Below are 19,998 nucleotides of genomic sequence, written 5' to 3'. Positions count from 1 at the left end.
TTTCAATTTTCTTTATCAAAGTTTTATGGTTTTCAGAACATACTTCTTTCGCTTCCTCAAGTTGATTCCTAGGTATCATTTGTAGAACCAATAGGATTTCTTTTTACTTTCACTTCCTAATATTTCATAATTAGTGTATAGAAACATAACAGATTTCTCTATACTCATCCTGTAACATACAATCTACTGAATGAACTTATTAGCTCTAAGAGGTTTTTGGTGGAGACTTTCGAGTTCTCTGTACAAAGTACTTCATCTGCAAGTAGTGACAGTGTTACCTCTTCTTTCCAATATGTTTTATTTCTTCTTGTTGCTGCAGCTAGAATGTCCAATTCTACTTTAAATAGAAGTGGTGAGAATGAGCATCCTTGTCTTATTCCTGAATTTAGCAGGAAAGATTTCACCTTTTCACCAATGAATATTATGTTGGCTGTGAATTGCTCATAAACAGTCTTTATTATATTCAGCTATTTCCCCCTAAACCACTTTGATGAGAGTTTTTAACTTGAATGGATGCTGATTTTTTTGAAACTATTTTTATGCATTTATTGAAGTGACCATGTATTTTTTGTCTTTCTTTTTGTTAACATAGGTGTACCACAGTGATTGATTGCATATGTTAATTGACTTTGTGACAGAGAATTAAATTCAACTTGATCACAGTGAATGATGCTTCTTTGTATTTTTTAATTTGGTTTGCTAACATTTTGTGGAGGGCTTTTTTTTTTTTTTTTTTTTTGTAGTGTTTTTCTCTAGTTTGGCAGCAAGGTAATGGTGGTCTAGTATTGGGATAAATTAGGGCATGTTCCCTCATCTTCAGTTAGCTGGAATAGTTTGAGAAGGATAAATATAAGTTATTTTCTATATGTTTGGTAGAATTCCCCTGGAAATTTTTTTAACTACTGCTTTAATTTCATTTCTGGTGATCAGTATGTTCAAATTATTTGCTTCTTCTTAACTCAGTCTTGGTATGCTCTTTCTAGAAACTTGTGTTTCCTCCAGGTTATCCAATTTGTTAGTATATAACTGTTCACAGTATTTTCTTATGATTTTTTGTATGTCTGTGGTATCTCCTAGTCATAGGGATTGGAAGGTAGAAAAATATATACCCTGAGGAGGAAATCTATGAAGTGAAGTGAAGTGAAAGCTATTCAGTCGTGTTTGACTCTCTGTGACTAGAGCCTGCCAGGCTCCTCTGTCCATGGAATTCTCCAGGCAAGAATTCTGGAGTGCATAGCCATTCCATTCTCCAGGGGATCTTTCCAACCCAGCAATCAAACCCAGGTCTTTTATATCTTCTGCATTGCATGCAGATTCTTTACCATCTGAGCCACCAGAAAAGTCCATATATAGTCCTAATTATGGGAATATTTAGAACATATTTCACACTGTATAATAAGCCTTTGATCTTGACTCAAATGCCTTACTGCAAGATGATACTTAATTCAAATTATCAAAATAGACATAGTCCTAGAAATAAAATATATTTCTACTATGGAATAATCTTTTTACTTCTGTGGAGTTTCAAAAATACTAATATCAAATTTTTGCATAAACATGTTCCCAAGACATATGCTTTAAAAATAGAACATAAAGTTATTCTTTAGTTTCTGAACTTGAAAATGTGCGTGATTCCATGTCCATTAAGTTGACATAATGTTGACACTGTATTTTGGGTAATAAATTACTATACAAAATCACTTAGTCAGAGTGCAAAAAGGTCAATAGGAAGGTAATTTATATTCAGAGGGGTTTTGCTTCCTCATCATAAAAGCTTTTTTAATTAGGGTATACATATGTGGATACCATAGAATGACTTCTTTTATGTTACAAAGCTATTACATTAAATTCAGACTAAATCAGGATTACAGTACAAATAAATATGGGTATTTTAAAGCTATTACTAGACAAGAATTTAAAACTATGGAATAAGAAAAATAAGATTTCAAAAATTTGATTTTTATTGGAGTATAGTTGATTGACAATGTTGTGCTAGTTTCTGCAATACAGCAAAGTGAATCAGTTATATATATATATACCTATATCCATTCCTTTTTTAGATTCTATTCTTATATAGGTCATTACAGAATATTGGGCAGAGTTCCCTGTGCTATACAGTAGATTTTTATTAGTTATCTATTTTATATATAGTAGTGTAAATATGTCATTCTCAACCTCCCAGTTTATCCCCCCTTCCCCTCCCCATCCCTTGGTAACCATGCTTGTTTTCTACTTCTGTGACTCTATTTCTGTTTTATAAATAGGTTCATTTGTACTATTATTTTTAGATTTCTTAGAAATCTAAAGAAAGCAGTATCATATATTTGTCATTCACTGTCTGCCTTACTTCACTCTGTATAAGAATTTCTAGGTCCACCTTGTCACTGCAAAATATATATATATATATATATTTAAAATTAAAATTTATGTTTGGATTCTAAAAAGTGCATACTTAAATAACATGTATTAAATGATAATCACAAAAATAAATGTATATAGCCAAGAGGGGAAAAATGAAAAGGAAAGGGAGATAAAGTGAATAGCATTTATTGAGTAAAATTCCTAACCAGAACACTAAATAGATATGAAACATAAGGAAAACATTATGTAAAAATAGGTAGGCCTCATTTTAGAAAGAAGAAATTTGCATTTATACAATTTAATCGTATAATCAAATGTCTTTACAGTATATGTGGCTCTCCAATGTTTGACTATATGTTTGATTTGATTCATCCATTTTTATGGAAGAATATTGAGTCCAAATTATCAGGGACTGTACTCAGAGCTGGTTTTTCAAGGATGCACAGAATAGGAGTTGTCTTTACTGTTTTAAAATGGTATAAAGAGATCTGAATGGAAAGGTATTAGAAATAATGCAATAAAGATAAAAGAGTTTTTCAATAATCCAGGGATACTGTGACCAGAGAGTTGTTGGCTTTGGTACTGAAAAGTAAAGTGTCTGTACCAGAGAATTTGTCAAGTAGAATTTATAGTTTTGAATTTCAAGGCGGACAGAAAAGGTAAGAAACTGAAGGATAAGAAGAATGGAATGGGATCATATGTTCTTTATGTTTATGGTTAGGGATGAAACAGCAGAGTGTTCAGATTAGACCAGTGACCAATATCAGAAAAATCGGTAGAATGATTTCTCAACAGAAGGAAAAATGTCTGATAATGAAACTTCTCAAAAATTGAGGTTGGCAGCCTTGTGAAAATCCCTGTTAAAGGCATTCCATAAAGTACTCGATCACCACTTATTGCTTTGTTGTCGAAATTCAAGTATATCCAGGGGAAAGAATGATCTTGACTATCCTCCCTTCCAATTCAGATTTCATGGTTGTTACAGTGAAAAATAATCTAAATTTTGGAGTCTGCCAGTTTCTAAAAAAGTTGATTTAAGTAAAACATAGAAACTAAGATAAGCAAAAAGAAAAAGAAAAAATGCCCCCCTACCCCAACAAACAAAGCAACATGACTGAATGTTTGGTCATGAAAGGTTGAATGTTTGGTATAAAGTTACATTTCAATTAGTGAGGCAAGACATAGTTTTAATAAACTTTGGCAAGTGCTTTGACATGTGTCTGCACATAAGAACCAGGAGGTGCTGGCGGTGGTGGCTTAGTTGCTAGGTCATGTCAAACTCTTTGTAACCCCATGGACATATAGCCCACCAGGCCCCTCTGTCCTTTGGATTTCCCAAGCAAGAACACTGGAGGGGGTTGCCATTTCCTCCTCCAGGGCATCTTCCAGACCCAGGGATCGAACCTACATCTCTTGCATTGCAAGCAGATTCTTTCCTGAGCTACTAGGGAAGCCCCAGGACCAAGAGGAGGATGATCCAGTTCAGACAATAACACGGAGGAAAGGCATCTCACAGGAGCTGATTACAGATCTGAGTTTTGATCTACAAATAGATTTTTTTTAAGCCAAGAAATTTGGTGGCAAGGAAAATATTAACAGCAGAAGAAATGATACTCATTCCCCTCTTTTACATGTCAAAAAGGTAAGTGTGTTAGAGAGGATTATTTAGAAGAAAGGAGACATATTATATTTCAAAGTCACAATGAACATTTTTGTAGAAGGTTGAGAACTTCTGATTAATGTACATATGAATAAGGATAAAATTGAGTTTTGTGGTACTTGATGTCATGAATGTATTAGGAGCTGAGATGGGCTTTTGCTGTAAGTATCAGAGTGACCCTACTTACCTTTAGCCTTTGAACTAAATGTGTAAGAAACAGTAGTGAGAAAGGGAGGAGCTAAGATGGCAGAAGAGTAGGATGGGAGAACACTTTCTCCCCCACAAATTCATCAAAAGAACATTTAAACGCCGAGTAAATTCCAGAAAACAACTTCTGAATTCTGGAAGAGGACATCAGGCACCCAGAAAAGCAACCCAAGTCTTCAAAAGGAAGTAGGAAAAAATATAAAAGACAAAAAAAGAGACAAAAGAGGGAGGGACAGAGTTCCATCCCGGGAAGGGAGTCTTAAAAAGAGAGAAGTTTCCAAACACCAGGAAACCTTCTCACTGTCGAATCTGTGCTGAGCCTTGGAAGCACAGAGGGCAACACAACAGGGAGGAAAAATAAATAAACAATTAAAACCTGCAGATTGCAAGCCCTATAGTAACTCCCCCAGCGGAGAAGCAGCGCAGACGCCTGCACACGCCACTAGCAAGCAGGGGCTGGGCAGGGAGGCGCGGGGCTGGCTGCATTGCTTAGAGTAAGGATCTGGCCTGAATACCCTGAGCGCTATCTGAGAAAAATAATTTGGGCTAGCAAACCAGACTGTGGGATATCTACCACGTGAAAAGCCAGCCCTAACCTAAGACACCGCCAGGCCCCCACACAGAACAAAGGACTGAACAGAGATAGCCGGTGGCAGACCATCCCCCTCTGATGACAGGCAGCCAGAGCCGGAAGGGGGCAATCGCAGCCCCAGAGAGACATTATCTATAAACTGTAAGCAGGCTTTTTTGCTAACTAAAACTTCTTGGGGGTCTGGACGGTCAACATCCACCTGAGAAGGTGCACGGGTTGTACACCTAGATAACCAAGCGGTGGGGAGGCGATAAGTCACAGCAATTGCGCTCGCCAAACACCTCACCACCTGAGCTGCTCCGACCTGGGAAGGGCACAAAACTCAGGCCCAACCAAGTCTGGGCCTCTGAGGACTACCTGAGTGCCTGAACCTGAGCGGCTTGGACCCGGCAGGTGCAAGCAGCCCAGGGCCGGCCACGGATGGTTCCTGGCGGAGCAACCTAGAGCCTGAGCAGTGTGGGCAGGGAGGCTACACGCGCCGTGAACGGGGGCAGACCCAGTGTGGCTGAGGCACTGCGAGCACACGCCAGTGTTATTTTGTTTGCAGCATCCCCCCCTCCCCACAGCGCAACTGAACAAGTGAGCCTAAAAAAAAAAAAAAAAAAGTGTCCACCACTGTCCCCTTTGGGTCAGGGCGGAAACCAGATACTGAAGAAACCAGCAAACAGAAGAAACTATAACAGAGGGAACCACCTTGGAAGCTACAGGCAATAGATTAAACCCTGTGGTTAGTACTGACTACATAGGAAGGGGCCTATAGATCTTGAGAAATGTAAGTTGGATGAAGGAACTAGCCAAAAATGAACTGACCCCACAATACTCACAACAAAACCAGAGAAAGTCCTAGATATATTTTTACTATTTTTACGATCATTCTTTCTTTTTTTTTTAATTAAAAAAAATTTTAAGTCCTCTATTATTCTTTTAATTTTCACTTTTATAACCTACTATTACTTTGCAAAAAAAAAAAGACCCTATTTTTTTAAAGCAAACTTCATATATATATATTTTATAACTTCTGTGACCTTTTTTTTTTCTTCTTTTCTTTAACACTGTATTTTTGAAATTCCAAACTCTAATCTAGATTTTTAATTTTTGCTTTTATGTATTTGTTACCAATTTTGTACCTTTAAGAACCCAATCTTCAGTACCCATTTTTCACTAGGGAGCGAGATTACTGGCTTGACTGCTCTCTCTCCCTTTGGACTCTCCTTTTTCTCCACTGGGAAGCCTGTGTCTCCTCCCTAACTCCTCTCTACTCTACCCAACTCTGTGAATTTCTGTGTGTTCCAGACGGTGGAGAACACTTAGGGAACTGATTACTGGCTGGATCTGTCTCCTCCTTTTCATTCCCCCCTTTTATCCTCCTGGCCATCTCTGTCTCCTTCCTCCATCTTCTCTTCTCTGTATAACTACATGAACATATCTAAGCAGTCCAGTTGTGGAATGCACATAAGGAAGTGATTACTGGCTAGCCCACTCTCTCCTCTATTGATTCCACCTCATCTCATTTGGGTCACCTCTAACTCCCTCCTCCCTCTTCTCTTCTCCATGTAATGCTGTGAACCTCTCTGGGTGACCCTCACGGTGGAGAAACTTCATCTTTAACCTAGATATTTTATCAATGGTGCTGTATAGAAGAAGAAGTTTTGAGACTGCTGTAAAATTAAGACCGATAACTGGAAGCAAGAGCCTTAAATCCAAACCCTGACTCCAGGGAACTCCTGACTCCAGGGAACATTAATTGAAAAGAGCTCATCAAAGGCCTCCATACCTACACTAAAACCAAGCACCACACAAGGGCCAGCAAGTTCCAGGGCAAGACATACCAAGCAAATTCGCCAGCAACACAGAACACAGCCTTGAGCTCCAATATACAGGCTGCACAAAGTTACTACAAAACCATAGACATCTCATAACTCATTACTTGACACTTAATTGCACTCCAGAGAGAAGAAATCCAGCTCCACCCACCAGAACACCGACGCAAGCTTCCCTAACCAAGAAAACTTGACAAGCCACCTGTACAAACCCACACACAGCGAGGAAATGCCACAATAAAAAGAACTCCACAAACTGCCAGAATACAGAAAGGACACCCCAAACTCAGCAATATAAACAAGATGAAGAGACAGAGGAATACCCAGCAGATAAAGGAACAGGATAAATGCCCACCAAACCAAACAAAAGAGAAAGAGATAAGGAATCTACCTGATAAAGAATTCTGAAAAATGATAGTGAAATTGATCCAAAATCTTGAAACCAAAATGGAATCACAGATAAATAGCCTGGAGACAAGGATTGAGAAGATGCAAGAAAGGTTTAACAAGGACCTAGAAGAAATAAAAAAGAGTCAATATATAATCAATAATGCAATAAATGAGATCAAAAACATTCTGGAGGCAACAAATAGTAGAATAACAGAGGCAGAAGATAGGATTAGTGAACTAGAAGATAGAATGGTAGAAACAAATCAGAGAGGAAAAAAGAAAAACGAATTTAAAAAATGAGGACAATCTCAGAGACCTCCAGGACAATATTAAATGCTACAACATTCGAATCATAGAGGCCCCAGAAGAAGAAGACAAAAAGAAAGACCATGAGAAAATACTTGAGGAGATAATAGTTGAAAACTTCCCTAAAATGGGGAAGGAAATAATCACCCAAGTCCAAGAAACCCAGAGAGTCCCAAACAGGATAAACCCAAGGTGAAACACCCCAAGACACATATTAATCAAATTAACAAAGATCAAACACAAAGAACAAATATTAAAAGCAGTAAGGGAAAAACAACAAATAACACACAAGGGAATTCCCATAAGGATAACAGCTGATCTTTCAATAGAAACTCTTCAAGCCAGGAGGGAATGGCAAGACATACTTAAAGTAATGAAAGAAAATAACCTACAGCCCAGATTATTCTACCCAGCAAGGATCTCATTCAAATATGAAGGAGAAATCAAAAGCTTTACAGACAAGCAAAAGCTGAGAGAATTCAGCACCACCAAACCAGCTCTCCAACAAATATTAAAGGATATTCTCTAGACAGGAAACACAAAAATGGTGTATAAATTAGAACCCAAAACAATAAAGTAAGTGGCAATGGGATCATACTTATCAATAATTACCTTAAACATAAATGGGTGGAATACTTATCAATATATACCTTAAACGTAAATAGGTGGAATGCCCCAACCAAAAGACAAAGACTGGCTGAATGGATACAAAAATAAGACCCCTACATATGCTGTCTACAAGAGACCCACCTCAAAACAGGGGACACATACAGACTGAAAGTGAAGGGCTGGAAAAAGATTTTCCATGCAAATAGGGACCAAAAGAAAGGAGGAGTAGCAATACTCATATCAGATAAAATAGACTAAAACAAAGGCTGTGAAAAGAGACAAAGAAGGTCACTACATAATGAACAAAGGATCAATCCAAGAAGAAGATATAACAATTATAAATTTATATGCACCCAACACGGGACAACCGCAATATGTAAGACAAATGCTAATAAGTATGAAAGGAGAAATTAACAATAACACAATAATAGTGGGAGACTTTAATACCCCACTCACACCTATGGATAGATCAACTAAACAGAAAAGTAACAAGGAAACACAAACTTTAAATGATACAATAGACCAGTTAGATCTAATTGATATCTATAGGACATTTCACCCCAAAATAATGAATTTCACCTTTTTCTCAAGCACACATGGAACCTTCTCCAGGATAGATCACATCCTGGGCCATAAATCTAGCCTTGATAAATATAAAAAAATTGAAATCATTACAAGCATCTTTTCTGACCACAATGCAGTAAGATTAGATCTCAATTACAGGAGAAAAACGATTAAAAATTCCAACATATGGAGGCTGAACAACACGCTGCTGAATAACCAACAAATCACAGAAGAAATCAAAAAAGAAATCAAAATTTGCATAGACATGAATGAAAATGAAAACACAACAACCCAAAACCTGTGGGACACTGTAAAAGCAGTCCTAAGGGGAAAGTTCATAGCAATACAGGCATACCTCAAGAAACAAGAAAAAAGTCAAATAAATAACCTAACTCTACACCTAAAGCAACTAGAAAAGGAAGAAGTGAAGAACCCCAGGGTTAGTAGAAGGAAAGAAATCTTAAAAATTAGGGCAGAAATAAATGCAAAAGAAACAAGAGAGACCATAGCAAAAATCAACAAAGCCAAAAGCTGGTTCTTTGAAAGGATAAATAAAATTGACAAACCATTAGCCAGACTCATCAAGAAACAAAGGGAGAAAAATCAAATTCATAAAATTAGAAATGAAAATGGAGAGATCACAACAGACAACACAGAAATACAAAGGATCATAAGAGACTACTATCAGCAATTATATGCCAATAAAATGGACAACGTGGAAGAAATGGACAAAGTCTTAGAAAAGTACAACTTTCCAAAACTGGACCAGGAAGAAATAGAAAACCTTAACAGACCCATCACAAGCACGGAAATTGAAACTGTAATAAAAAATCTTCCAGCAAACAAAAGCCCAGGTCCAGACAGCTTCACAGCTGAATTCTACCAAAAATTTAGAGAAGAGCTAACACCTATCCTACTCAAACTCTTCCAGAAAATTGCAGAGGAAGGTAAACTTCCAAACTCATTCTATGAGGCCAACATCACCCTAATACCAAAACCTGACAAAGATGCCACAAAAAAAGAAAGCTACAGGCCAATATCACTGATGAACATAGATGCAAAAATCCTTAACAAAATTCTATAAATCAGAATCCAACAACACATTATAAAGATCATACACCATGACCAAGTGGGCTTTATCTCAGGGATGCAAGGATCCTTCAATATCCGCAAATCAATCAATGTAATACGCCACATTAACAAATTGAAAAATAAAACCATATCATTATCTCAATAGATACAGAGAAAACCTTTGACAAAATTCAACATCCATTTATGATAAGAGCTCTCCAGAAAGCAGGAATAGAAGGAACATACCTCAACATAATAAAAGCTATATATGACAAACCCACAGCAGACATTATCCTCAACAGTCAAAAATTGAAAGCATTTCCTCTAAAGTCAGGAACAAGACAAGGGGGCCCACTTTCACCATTACTATTCAACATAGTTTTGGAAGTTTTGGTCACAGCAATAAGAGCAGAAAAAGAAATAAAAGGAATCCAAATTGGAAAAGAAGAAGTAAAACTCTCACTGTTTACAGATGACATGATCCTCTACATAGAAAACCCTAAAGACTCCACCAGAAAATTACTAGAACTAATCAACTTTACTAAGTTGCAGGATATAAACTCAACACACAGAAATCCCTTACATTCCTATACACTAATAATGAGAAAACAGAAAGAGAAATTAAGGAAACAATTCCATTCACCATTGCAGAAAGAATAAAATACTTAGGAATATATCTACCTAAAGAAACTAAAGACCTATATATAGAAAACTATAAAACACTGGTGAAAGAATTCAAAGAGGACACTAATAGATGGAGAAATATACCATGTTCATGGATTGGAAGAATCAATATAGTGAAAATGAGTATACTATCCAAAGCAATTTATAGGTTCAATGCAATCCCTATCAAGCTACCAACAGTATTCTTCACAGAGCTAGAACAAATAATTTCACAATTTGTATGGAAATACAAAAAACCTCGAATAGCCAAAGCTATCTTGAGAAAGAAGAATGGAACTGGAGGAATCAACCTACCTGACTTCAGGCTCTACTACAAAGCCACAGTCATCAAGACAGTATGGTACTAGCACAAAGACAGAAATATAGATCAATGGAACAAAATAGAAAGCCCAGAAATAAATCCACGCACCTATGGACACCTTATCTTTGACAAAGGAGGCAAGAATATACAATGGATTAAGACAATCTCTTTAACAAGTAGTGCTGGGAAAACTAGTCAACCACTTGTAAAGGAATGAAACTAGAACACTTTCTAACACCATACACAACAATAAACTCAAGATGGATTAAAGATCTAAACATAAGAGCAGAAACTATAAAACTCCTAGAGGAGAACATAGGCAAAACACTCTCCGACACACATCACAGCAGGATCCTCTATGACTCACCTCCCAGAATATTGGAAGTAAAAGCAAAAATAAACAAATGGGATCTAATTAAAATTAAAAGCTTCTGCACAACAAAGGAAACTATAAGCAAGGTGAAAAGACAGCCTTCAGAATGGGAGAAAATAATAGCAAATGAAGCAACTGACAAACAACTAATCTCAAAAATATACAAGCAACTTCTACAGCTCAATTCCAGAAAAATAAATGACCCAATCAAAAAATGGGCCAAAGAACTAAATAGACATTTCTCCAAAGAAGACATACAGATGGGTAACAAACACATGAAAAGATGCTTAACATCACTCATTATCAGAGAAATACAAATCAAAACCACTATGAGGTACCATTTCACGCCAGTCAGAATGGCTGTGATCCAAAAGTCTACAAGCAATAAATGCTGGAGAGAATGTGGAGAAAAGGGAACCCTCTTACACTGTTGGTGGGAATGCAAACTAGTACAGCCACTATAGAGAACAGTGTGGAGATTCCTTAAGAAACTGGAAATAGAACTGCCTTATGATCCAGCAATCCCACTGCTGGGCATACATACTGAGGAAACCAGAATTGAAAGAGACACGTGTACCCCACTGTTCATCGCAGCACTGTTTATAATAGCCAGGACATGGAAGCAACCTAGATGTCCATCAACAGATGAATGGATAAGAAAGTTGTGGTACATATACATAATGGAGTATTACTCAGCCATTAAAAAGAATACATTTGAATCAGTTCTAATGAGGTGGATGAAACTGGAACCTATTATACAGAGTGAAGTATGCCAGAAAGAAAAACAGCAGTACAGTATACTAATGCATATATATGGAATTTAGAAAGATGGTAACAATAACCCTGTGTACGAGACAGCAAAAGAGACACTGATGTATAGAACAGTCTTTTGGACTCTGTGGGAGAGGGAGAGGGTGGATGATTTGGGAGAATGGCATTGAAATACGTATAATATCATATATGGAACAAGTCGCCAGTCCAGGTTCGATGCATGATACTGGATGCTTGGGGCTGGTGCACTGGGACGACCCAGAGGTATGGAATGCGGAGCGAGGAGGGAGGAGGGTTCAGGATGGGGAACACATGTATACATGTGGCGGATTCATTTTGATATTTGGCAAAACCAATACAATATTGTAAAGTTTAAAAATAAAATATAATTTTTAAAAATAAATAAATAACAAAAGCAAATAAATAAATAGATAAAGTGAAGCCTAGAAATTGCAATGTAAGCAGCAGCCAACGTACCAGAGACTGGTGCTGACATATGCTAATTGCAATCCTTTAAAAATCTGCTCATTAAAACAAGATTTATTAGGCAACCTTGGCAAACCTGATTCCTTACTTCACATACCAAAGGGCAATGGAATTTGTTTAAATAAAATAGAATAATTCTGCCTTCTAACTAATTTTGATAGGTCCTGTGTTCCCATTTAATCTGAATCAGTGATGCATTACTATGATGTAACAGTTGCAATGCATCTCCCAATAAAACAGAAAAAAATGTAAAAAAAAAAAAAATAGGGAAGGGGTATGCATTCAGTGACCAGCTTGCTAGCTTCACCATATTTATCAAAGCAGAGGGCTTGTGGGCTCAAGATTTACAGCCTGTGACCTTTGGCAAGTCGGTTAAACCCTCAGTATCTCAGTTTTCTTCTCTGTGAAAATGGACCTGGTATTTCTCATCACCCTGACTTATGGTGGGACCTAAAAATCCTGGGGAAACACCACCCCTGGTTTCCCTGAAGCTCTTCTCAGTAGTTGGTTCTCCATGCTCAATGCCACTCTTTCTTCAGTGCCAAATAGCACTCCTCTGAGAAGCCTTTCAGCATCACTTATTCAGCTAAGCCTGGCTAGTGTCCCCAGGGAGAAAGAGGGGAAGAAGGAGGGATCAAGGAGGGAGACCTCAACAAGGGCAAAGTTAACTTGGGGATGTCTTTAGATTTAAATTTATCTGAATGATATGTTTGCATCAAGTAAAGACCAAATAAATTCCCAGAAATCTGTATTAAAAAAAAAAAAAAAGGAACAGTAGTGATAGAAAAGGGCAAGAATGATTGAGTGAGGGGAATGGACTAACATCTCATAACACGAAACTCTAATAAGACTTTATGTGAAAAAATGAGTTTCTGGTCTAACTGAGGTCTTCTGATTCTTCAGCCAAATAAAGTTGGTTAAACTGTTAAAGTCTCCTCAATGGGAGACTCAGGTAGCTACAAAAAAGAGAGAAAAAGAGGGCTGCCCCACGTGAACAGGACCTTCCATTGCCTGGTGCATGGAAGAAGAAAATACAAGAAGGAACACATGCAGCATACTGTCTCCACGCCTGTAAGTCTTCACTCTTTTCGGGAATGGAGTTCATTTTGAATTATCAGATACTGATCAGATTCTTAGGATTTGAGGAGAGTCGGACAAGGCAGGGGTAAGGAATGCAGAAAGGGTAGTGATTCAGGAAAGGAGACAGGAATATTCCTTTTCCTGTGGTCAGAAGCAGGTATTTTGGAAAACTGAGAGAGAAAAGGAGGCAAAATCATCTGACATTCCCCAACAAGCTTGTTTTATAAGGTATCTGTTAAATGAGAGGAGATTTTGAAAATGATCAGCTTTGGGTCACACGATTCTACTAAGACAGTTTGTCCGCAGAACAAATTAAAGTGAAGCTCTTAAAATGAAACAGGAGTCTCCCAAATAATGAGCTATTTTAAGCAAACTTTAGTGATTGTCAGCGGTGACGTGACTGGCTCATAATGTTGCTTCCATATTTGTTGTCTATGTCAGGGAATGAATGGTATGCTCTGCCAGTTACTGACAGTATATAAAGGTCCATGGGGAGGAGACACACACACTTCAGGAACAGCCTCTTGCAGTCCACCTGAATCCTCTTGCCTTGACAACATGTGTTGTAACTACTACGGCAACTCCTGTGGCTATGGCTGTGGAAAGAGCTATAGCTGTGGGTTCAGCCCCTATTATGGCTGTGGATATGGAAGTAGATATGGCTGTGGATACGGCTGTGGATACGGCTGTGGATATGGGACAGGATATGGCTGTGGATTTAGCCCCTATTATGGCTGTGGTTATGGAACCAGATATGGCTGTGGATATGGCTCTGGCTATGGCAGCTACTGGCCAGTTTGCTACAGGAGATGTTATTCTTGCTGCTAGAACATCACCATCTTAGCCTTGTATGCTTTGAAAAGAGGAATCTAAAGATAATACTGCTTCGAGAATCTGTAACCCATGATTTGTGCTTGCAAGAAATTGTATACATGACAGAAGTTTTGACCTCCAACTACCCATTTTTAGATTGACGTCCTTGAGGTCTGAAGATCAATGGTGATATCATCTGACTCTTCCAAATTTAGCCTTTACTCCTTAATCTCTGAGTCTCTGTTATGACTGTGTTAATGATCCTAACATTCTAAAGCTTAGATAACCCCTTATCCTCAATAAAAATGGCTCATTGCTTCTAACAAATCTCTGTGTACTGCTTATGAATTAGTCTTTCGTGAGGTGCTATGGTCTTTTTCAAAGACTGGGCTAAGAGGTTGCTTGAACCTTGAGTTCTTTGATATAATACAAGCATTTCTTCTTGTATTTGCACCAAAAATAATACCTTCTCCAAGTATTTCTTGTATCTCACATGCTCAGGCTCTCACATACACAAGCACAAATCTCACAGTATTTCAGAACCATGCTGAACCATGCAAATCTCACTGTGTCAAGAATGGAGCTGGAGGAGACAGTGGAGGAGGAATGACACACATTCAGGTGGTCATGACAAACTCCAGGTGCAGGAGAGACAATCTGATTTCCTGCAGGAGTAATGGAATAGAAGAGATGTTTCCCAGAAGCAATGAGAAATTGGAAGCAGAGTTGGGTGTTAGGCACTTGAAAATAAAGAACTAAGGAATGTATATTCTTTGCAGTCAAAGATGGAGAAGCTCTATACAGTCAGCAAAAACAAGACCAGGACCTGACTGTGGCTCAGATCATGAACTCCTTATTGCCAAATTCAAACTTCAATTGAAGAAAGTGTGGAAAACCACTAAACCATTCAGGTATGACCTAAATCAAATCCCTTACAAATATACAGTGAAAGTGAGAAATAGATTTAAAGGACTAGATCTGATGGACAGAGTGCCTGATGAACTATGAATGGACTTAGTGACATTGTACATGAGAAAGGAATCCAGACCATCCCCAAGAAATAGAAATGCAAAAAAGTAAAATGGCTGTCTGAGGAGGCCTTACAAATAGCTGTGAAAAGAAGAGAAGCAAAAGGCAAAGGAGAAAAGGAAAGATATACACATTTGAATGCAGAGTTCCAAAGAATAGCAAGGAGAGATAAGAAAGCCTTCTTCAGTGATCAACTCAAAAAATAGAGGAAAACAATAGAATGGGAAAGACTAGACATCTATTCAAGAAAATTAGAATATTTCGTGCAATTTGGGCTCAATAAAGGACAGAAATGGTATGGACCTAACAAAAGCAGATGATATTAAGAAGAGGTGGCAAGAATACACAGAAGAACTGACAAAAAAGATCTACATGACCCAGATAATCAGGATGGTGTGATCACTCACCTAGAGCCAGACATCCTGGAATGTGAAGTCAAGTGGGCTTTAGGAAGCATCGCTATGCACAAAGCCAGTGGAGGTAATGGAATTCCAGTTGAGCTAGTTCAAATCCTGAAAGATGATGCTGTGAAAGTGTTTCACTCAATATTCCAGCAAATTTGGAAAACTCAGTAGTGGCCACAGAACTGCAAAATGTCAGTTTTCATTGCAATCCAAAAGGCAATGCCAAAGAATGTTCAAACTACTGCACAACTGCATTCATCTCACGTTTAATAACGTAATACTCAAAATTCTCCAAGCCAGTTTTCAGCAATATGCAAACCGTGAACTTTCAGATGTTCAAGCTGGATTTAGAAAAGGCAGAGGAACCAGAGATCCAATTGCCAACATCCACTGGATCCTCGAAAAAGCAAGAGAGTTCCAGAAAAAAATCTACTTCTGCTTTATTGACTATGCCAAATCCTTTGACTGTGTGGGTCACAATAAACTGTGGACAATTCTGAAAGAGAAGGGAATACCAGACCACCTGACCTGCCTCTTGAGAAACTTATATGCAGGTCAGGAAGCAACAGTTAGAACTATATATGAAATAACAGACTGGTTCCAAATAGGAAGATGAGTACGTCAAGGCTGTATATTGTCACCCTGCTTATTTGACTTATATGTAGAGTACATCATGAGAAACACTGGGCTGGAAGAAGCACAAGCTGGAATCAAGATTGCCGGGAGGAATATCAATAACCTCTGATATGCAGATGACACCACCCTTATGGCAGAAAGTGAAGAAGAACTAAAGAGCTTTTAGATGAAAGTGAAAGAGGAGAGTGAAAAAGTTGGCTTAAAGCTCAACATTCAGAAAACTAAGACCAGGCATCCAGTCTCGTCACTTCATGACAAATAGATGGGGAAACAGTAGAAACAGTGGCAGAATTTGGGGGGGGGGGGCTCCAAAATCACTGCAGATGGTGATTGCAGCCATGAAATTATAAGATGCTTATTTCTTGGAAGAAAGTTATGACCAACCTAGACAGAATATTAAAAAGGAGACACAGTACTTTGCCAACAAAAGTCTGTCTCATCAAGGCTATGGTTTTTCCAGTGGTCATGTATGGATGTGAGAGTTGGACTGTGAAGAAAGCTGAGCACAGAAGAATTGATGCTTTGGAACTGTGGTGTTGGAGAAGACTCTTGAGAGTCCCTTGGACTGCAAGGAAATCCAACCAGTCCATCCTAAAGGAGATCAGTCCTGGATATTCACTTGAAGGACTGATTTTGAAGCTGAAACGCCAATACTTTAGCCACCTGATGTGAAGTGCTGACTCATTTGAAAAGACCCTGATGCTGCGAAAATTGAGGGAAGGAGGAGAAGAGGATGGCAGAGGATGAGATGATTGGATGGCATCACCAACTCAATGGACATGAGTTTGGGTAAGTTCCAGGAATTGGTGATGGACAGGGAGTCCTGGCGTTGAAGAGGCCTGGTTCATGGGGTTGTAAAGAGTTGGAAACAACTGCATGACTGAACTGAACTGAACCAAACAAGTTCATCTCTATTGCATGTTGTAAAATGTCTTTTTACACATTATCTCAATTAATTTTCACATCCTCTTAAAATAAATAGAATGGGTCTTGACAAACAAGTGTTGGGAGAAAGAAGCTGAGGCTCAGAGTGATTAAGTCACTATCTTGAAATCACACAGCAACTGAGTGTCAGAGCCAAGTTTTCATAGTCTTCTGCTAGTGAGCTCACTGCCATATGCTCCTCCTGGCCAGGCCCTTTCCTGCTTATGGAAGCAGTATGCGCTGTGCTCTAAATAATCTGAACAGAAAAAGAAAAGTCTGAGAGTTCCTCTCTACATCTGCTTAGTGATTACACACCTCCACTGGTGGTAATAAATGCACAGAAAGACTTGTTTCCCACTCCCTTATCTGACTGGCCAGTTCCTACTCAAGCCTCATGTCTAGTGCCCCATCTTCTCAGAACTCTTTCCTGACTCTCACAGCACTAATAACCTTCCTTATTTTATAACTTTCATAACACATGGCTACAAAAACAATTACTTCATTTCTTCTTTAAATCCTACTATGTTACTCCTACATAAAATTATGAATTCACTGAGAACTAGGCTCATTGGATGGATAGAGGAGAGATTCATACATAAATACCTGTATCAGTTCAGTTCAGTTCAGTCACTCAGTTGTGTCCGACTCTTTGCAACTCCAAGGAATGCAGCACGTCAGGCCTCCCTTTCCATCACCAACTCCCTGAGTTTGCCCAAATTCATATCCACTGAGTCAGTGATGCTATCCAACCAACTCATCCTCTGTCATCCCCTTCTCCTCCTGCTTTCAATTTTCCACAGAATCAGGTTCTTTTCAAATGAGTCAGTTCTTCATATCAGGTAGCCAAAATATTTGAGTTTTAGGTTCAACATCAGTCCTTCCACTGAACACCCAGGACTGACCTCCTTTAGGATGGACTGGCTTGATCTCCTTGCAGTCCAAGGGACTCTCAAGAGTCTTCTCCAACACCACAGTTGAAAAGCATCAATTCTTCAGCACTCAGCTTTCTTCACAGTCCAACTCTCACATCCATACATGAGCACTGGAAAAACCATATCCTTGACTAGATGGACCTTTGTTAGCAAAGTACTGTGTCTCCTTTTTAATATGCTGTGTAGGTTGGTCATAACTTTCATTCCAAGGAGTAAGCGTCTTTTAATTTCATGGCTGCAATCACCATCTACAGTGATTTTGGAGCCCAAAAAGATAACGTCTGACACTGTTTCTACTGTTTCCCCATCTATTTGCCATGAAGTGATGAGACCGGATACCATGATCTTAGTTTTCTGAATGTTGAGCTTTAAGGCAACTTTTTCACTCTCCTCTTTCACTTTCAACAAGAGGGTCTTTAGTTCTTCTTCACTCTGCCATAAGGGTGGTGTCATCTGCATATCTGAGGTTATTGATATTTCTCCAGGCAATCTTGATTCCAGCTTGTGCTTCCTCCAGCCCAGCGTTTCTCATGATGTACTCTGCATATAAGTTAAATAAGCAGGGTGACAGCTTGCTTGTGCCTTGATCTGCCGGGAGCCGGCATATTGCACATTGAGTTCAGCACTTTCCACAGCATCATCTTTCAGGATCTGGAATAGCTCAACTGGAATTCTATCACTGCCGGGAGCCAGTGTGAGGAATTCCGCCCATGACAAAGGTCATGAGGAAGGAGGCTCGGCATACGCAAAGGCGGGATCAAGCCTCAGGAGTCCCCCTGGAAATTCTTGAGCATCTACCCCCAAAACCAGAGTCTGCCTACTTTCTGTTTTGTGCTTTCACCTACACCTCTGACTTTATGGGGGGCTGTCCCCCACTACCTCTCTCTCAAAACAAAGTTAGCTTACAGCTCCAGTTAATAATTCCTGGGTGTGACAGTGTTTAACCTACAAACTCCTTTAGAAATCCTCTAGCCTGCCTGAATAGGTTTTTCCGGCCACATGTGATTGTTCAGAGCCTCCCAACTGTGAGAGGCAGGAGATGTTCTAAACTGTCTAAACACAGATCCCTTTGAGTAGTTAAAAGATTGATTAGAAATTGTATTGGTGAAGGGTTTTTCACTTATTGGGCCAATGTTTGCTGCTAAGTCTCCATACTTCTTACCTACTGTGTCCTTGGCAGTGTATTGATTGATATAATGGGTGTATAGAAATGTAAGTAGTAGCCTCAATGTTTGTAACCTTGGACCCTTGAGTTAATTCTTTTCTTGATTGAGCCCACCTCACCTTTGCCCTATAGGAATGCAGCTTTGTCCAATGCTTTTTTGGGGGCTGGTGCCTGACTTTGGAATAATCACCTTTAGAGAAAGATAAGTTTCTTAAAATGTTAACAGGCCTCCTGGCCAGAAGATGATGTAATTCACCTGAACTTTTGCATATGATAAGTTTGAAAGCCTGGCTTTGATTAGGACCAGGAACTGCTGTCCTTGCATGACTCCACCCCTTCCCCCATTATCCTCTATGCACAACTTAAGGTATTAAAACTACTTTGGAAAATAAAGTGCGGGCCTTGTTCACCGAAACTTGGTCTCCCCATGTCGCTCTCTCTCTCAAATTCTGGCTGAGTCTCCATCTGGAGCGCGGAACCCGCCATGCTTGCTAATTATGCCTGGGCTTCTAAGATCCAACCGGGGAGGCCTCAGTGTCTCCTCTCCTTCGGGAGAACAGGACACCTGCGGCCTACGTAAGTGGTGCAAACTTCTTGTCTTGAAGTTTTATTGGTCTCCCGCATAAACCAAGCTACTCAGCCTCTTTTCTCCACTGAATTTTCCTACTGAGCTATCCTCATACTATTACGCTTTATATCTTTGATAAAATATTTAAATAAATAGGTCGCCGACGCCGTCCCTGCTTCGAATACCCTGGATCAGCCAGGCTGGTCCCCGGCATTGACGTACTCCTTTTTCCTATTTGGAACCAGTCTGTTG

At 39.0% G+C, this 19,998-nt stretch overlaps 1 protein-coding gene across 1 annotated transcript; it reads left to right on the top strand.

Moving 5' to 3' along the window:
- Nucleotides 1–13,326: 13,326 nt before the first annotated feature.
- LOC112446980 (keratin-associated protein 6-2-like) lies at nt 13,327–14,398 on the top strand. Its single transcript, XM_024992937.2, has one exon. It carries the CDS (start codon nt 13,720–13,722, stop codon nt 14,101–14,103), a length of 384 nt encoding a protein of 127 aa, XP_024848705.2. The 5' UTR covers nt 13,327–13,719; the 3' UTR covers nt 14,104–14,398.
- The last annotated feature ends 5,600 nt before the right edge of the window (nt 14,399–19,998 follow it).

This window comes from Bos taurus, chromosome 1 (genome assembly GCF_002263795.3).
Source record: "Bos taurus isolate L1 Dominette 01449 registration number 42190680 breed Hereford chromosome 1, ARS-UCD2.0, whole genome shotgun sequence".
Classification (NCBI taxonomy): Eukaryota; Metazoa; Chordata; class Mammalia; order Artiodactyla; family Bovidae; genus Bos; species Bos taurus.
This window is presented reverse-complemented; position numbering and strand designations above follow the sequence as displayed.